Below are 4,578 nucleotides of genomic sequence, written 5' to 3' on the forward strand. Positions count from 1 at the left end.
GGGGTGGCAACAGGGGTGGCAAGGCTCTCGTTTGGGGTGGCAACTGCCACCCCATGCCACCCCAGTAGATCCGCCCCTGAAAAGAACTAATTAAAAACCTAGTTTCTCAAAAAGTGATGTAATATCAACACATTTTAAACAGTTACTTAAATTTTCTCACAGTCCCTTCTTTTTCTTTTCTCAAGTCTAACTGGCTTTGTTTGTTTTTGTCTTTTAAAGGGAAGAAAAACTCTATTCTTCAAAACAAGGTGCAACATGATCTCAGCTCTGGGGTTCTCAACTACCAAGAGAATGAGATTATTCAGCAGATTGTGCAACACGACAGGGACATGGCCCACTGCGCCCACCTCATGCAAAACGCTCCCCCACAGACACCTCCATCACCAACCCCAGTCATCTGGGCGCCCCTAATCCAGGCACCCCTCCAGGCTGCTGCTGCCACCACCTCAGTAGCCATTGCACTGACGCATCATCCCCATCTCCCACCAACACTCTTCAGACCCCCAGTCTCTGTTCTCAGTTCCCTCAAGGACCCATCCACCAGACTTCGAAAGTTCCAACCATTCGTTCCTTCATCCACAGCACCTGGCTCCTCTGGAGACTCTCTGTCTAGCACACCCTCTAAGCTGCACTCTGGGGTGGACATGCCATTGCTTGCCGCCTTTCGTGCTCACCATATGACGTCTGGTTCTGGGACAGTTGGCTCAACAAGACAAGGATCAGGCTTGGGAGGCCAGCGTGGAAATAATGGGACTGGGTCTGTGTCCAGTGAAGGGGGGACAAATGTCTTCCCTTTCAGTCCACACTCATCCTCAGGTTCTCCCTCTTCTAGTACGGCACAACTTCACCCACAACCACAGTATCAACAACCCTTTCGATCCAGCACCCCACCCCTTTCAAATCTCTTTCACCAAGCACCTGTAGGTGGAAGCACAGGATCAGGACTAAGTGGAGGAGCAGTTGGAGCATGTGGGGGTGCTACAGGTTGGTCTTCAGGAGGCGCAGCTGGAGGTTCTGTTGAAGGAGCCTCTGGTGGAGACTCTTCTTGGGCTGGGGAGGACTTCACAACTGGCGTAGCAGACATTACTTCTAGCGAGCACTTTGACTTGAAAGGAGCAACTGATGGATCATTACATGGAAATTCGGGGGAAATACTGGGTGCAGGATCAGAAAGCTCAGTGGGAGCTGCTTGTGGTCGGTTCATGAATGCAACATCAGGAGCATCAGGGTTGGGTGTCACTTGTGGTTTAATGCAGGACAAAACCAAGAGATTACTAGGTGAAACTTCTCGAGGGTCAATTGAAAGAGTCTCCAGGGGAACAATGATTGGGACTTCACGAGAATCACTGCTACTTACAAACCCTGGGGGATCATTTGGGAAGACCGGCGATGGTTCATTGGCATCTGTTTTTGATGGAGCCCGTGGGGGAACATTTGGAGGAGTTTCTGTTGAAATGTCAGTGGGGAATTCAACAGCATTGTTTGGGAAGTCTTCCACTGGATCAGCAAGTAGCCATACAGGAGGAACCTCAAATGAGCCTGGAGAAACTGCAACAGGAGGATATACTGGTAGAATGACAGGATGTGCAGTAGGAACCCACGTGGCAACATCTTCAACTTTACCTGGTTCACCTTCAAGTGGAATTACAACAGGACTTGTTGGGTCCTCTTTTTGTCAGAGTCCTTTATCTACCAGCCCATCCAATCTAATGTCTAGTCAGATTCTCCCGAACCAACCACATCCCAAGTCACTTCAGCAGTTTGCTGGAGGAGGTAGGACTACCAGTGGCATAAACCTCTTCCAATCACCATCACAAGGCTCACCATCTTGTGTTAGGGGGCAACAAACTCAGTCGCCTGCTACTGGTTCCCCACCATCCATCAGCCACTTTAGCTTGGCAGGCCTTCAGTCTGGCTGCTTGCCTCACCAGATGTCAATGGAGAAGTCTGCATTGGCTTCATTGGCTCAGTATGGCTCAGCAAACGCCTCTCCTTGCCTTACCCCAGTAGCACGGAGTCCTACAGTACAAAGTCCAGTGGCAGGCAGGACTTTTCAATACAGTGACCCTTCAAGTATTGCAGGATCCCACAGTTCTTTGCTCATGCCCCAGTCTCCTCTCCTTTCACAGCTTCCCAGCCTGCCACAAGCATCAGGGAGAGATTCTCCTTTAGCTCCATTTTTTGAGGACCTAAAGAGTTTATCCAGCTCACACCCATCTTTACCCCAGGAGGTGGCCCAGGCCCTGAGCCACCAAACTACTTGCTCCTCTGTGGAATATTATCCCTCACCATTTTCCTCACCAACTCTTGTGCCCAAACCCTGTAGCTCAATATCGGGGCACATGACTCCTCCAAAGCAGGAGTCGCCGGGGAACCCTCACCTGACTCAGTCCCCTAGATCATCTCCGGTACCTCCTCCACAGAGGGGCTCTGGTGCCTACTTGTCAGATCTAGAACCTCAAACTGCTCGTTCTAAACTTCCTTCCAATTTGTGAGGATCGATCACACCCTCCTATGCTCCCCTGAAATGAAACACAACTATCTGTACTCATGAGATTATTTTATGTTGTCAGACTTCATTGTGTTCCATCTCTCATTTTACCAGGATTTTTACATTTACTGTGAATTCAAGATATTTTACCAGGAAACTCAGAACTGTAGGGTACTCCTTTTTTGTTTAATTCATTGTTCTTGTTGTTCATATATGCTGTATATAGGCAGAAATATATTAAACTCATAGGCTAATTAAGGGACGGGGAGGGTGTGAAAGTGATCTCAAGGACAGTCATTTTCTTTATTTATAAGACTATGCCAAATTCAAAACCATTCATACTATTTGGAAAGTGAATCAATATAATACATAAAATTGTTTTTTTATTGCAGGAACCTATGCACTAATACCTGCATGTATAAAAGCTTTTGTGTGTTTTAAGATTACTATCAAAATTTTTAGCTCAAAAGATATGATTTGAGACTCATCGACTCTTGTACCTTTCTGTTTAGGATCACATATTGCTGATCCTTAAATGTATTTATTAGATTGTTCTTATTTATCCTCTGTATAAACTTTTCAAAACCTTGAACGATGGAGACGACATTTGAGGATACCAAAAAGACTTTTTCTGTGGAATAACTATTCACCTCTCCAGGGTCCACGATCCCTCTTTTATACCACTTTGTTGTATTCACGCTGGTATTTGAAACAGAGGAAGAGGGGTTTGCTGAGCTACCCTCTCTCAGTGTTTCAACATAAGAGTATGTGATGGACGACCTTTCTGCAGAGTCCTCAACCATATTCTAACAAGCTCACCTTGTCTTCCAAGCTTGTGACACTTAAGTGTATTAAGTTTGTATTGTTTCTCTTCCGAGCCATGCTCAGCTGTTAATGTGTGAGTGCAGCAACAAGTGTGATCAAGTTGAATGCAAGGGAAGAGTTTTTCCAGACTGATCAAAAGTAAGTTTGCCTTTTTTTAAACAAAACTTAGGACTTCCAATAACCAGTTTGTGTGATGCATTGCGTAGCAGTTGGACCGTAAAGAAATACTTTTACATTTGATAGTAATAAAGCCCATCGGGGAAAGTGATAAAGATTACAATGAAACTTTTTTTTTTTCTCACTATATGGATCCGCACAGAGTTTGAAAACAACATCTTCATTAACCAATACAGATTGTTAAATCAGAAATGCAGAAATGCTGGACCAAAAATATTCATTTGTCTTTGCACCACTTCCTCTGGTGTAGCTGCTTAATGGTCATCATGAGTTTTTCTCCTTAGTAAAGACTAATTATGAGTTTGAGATGCTGAATGTATGCATGATGCTTCCAATGAGTACTGTAGGTATGGTTGGTGCACTGAAGTCAAATTGTCCCTAAGAGGGTTAAGAAACTGTTCTGTAACTGTAAAAATCATTGATTCTCTATTTTTAACAGACAATATCGTCAGCAGCCATTTCTGTAGCCATAACGTCCTTTAAAAGACATATAAGTGCAAGTTGAATAGTTCATGAGATAATGTGGACATGTTACTTTGAAAGCTGCCTGCAACAGCCCACTTGTTACTCCTGTAGTCTTTTAAGTGACACTGTACATTTGTGCCACTTTAAAAATTTAAAACTTTACGCATAAATATATATTTATATGTTGAAATGAAGCCCTGGATAAATGGGATAGCTATGTAAGATTTGACCCACTTCTGAATAACATTCCAACCTGGACACTTAATGATTTCATAAAGCTGTCAAAAAGCCATAATTTTTGTAAGGTAAAGTAAACATACCGGAAACTCAAGCTGCAAAATAAAATCTAAATGCTGAATATTAGATTTCTCTCTCTTGAGCAATCTGATCTCTTTAAGCTAGGATTGTACAATTCTTTCCATTTACCAATTTTCATGGGTTAAGGCTGTAAAAGATGTATTTAAATTGGATATTTTATGATTTAAGTTAACTAATTTGTATCTCTGTGCCGTTAATTGCTTCATGAACATTGGTAATTTTTTCTCATTTTTTCAAAAACTTCTTAATATCAGCTACATCTGCAGCCATGCAAAGCTGATTAAATAATTGGTGGTTAGTAT

At 43.2% G+C, this 4,578-nt stretch overlaps 1 protein-coding gene across 1 annotated transcript in view; it reads left to right on the plus strand.

Annotated features, from left to right (window-relative positions):
- The window catches only part of hcn4 (hyperpolarization activated cyclic nucleotide-gated potassium channel 4), an 88,793-nt gene extending 84,480 nt beyond the window's left edge, over positions 1 to 4,313 (plus strand). Inside the window, exon 9 of the mRNA XM_015055655.1 lies at positions 220 to 4,313. Coding sequence (XP_014911141.1) covers positions 220 to 2,495 — 2,276 coding nt within the window. The 3' untranslated portion in view covers positions 2,496 to 4,313. The remainder of the gene's footprint in view (positions 1 to 219) is intronic.
- Positions 4,314 to 4,578: the final 265 nt, after the last annotated feature.

This window comes from Poecilia latipinna, unplaced genomic scaffold (assembly GCF_001443285.1).
Source record: "Poecilia latipinna isolate Pla-1442-1.1 unplaced genomic scaffold, P_latipinna-1.0 Scaffold1328, whole genome shotgun sequence".
In the NCBI taxonomy this organism is placed as follows: Eukaryota; Metazoa; Chordata; class Actinopteri; order Cyprinodontiformes; family Poeciliidae; genus Poecilia; species Poecilia latipinna.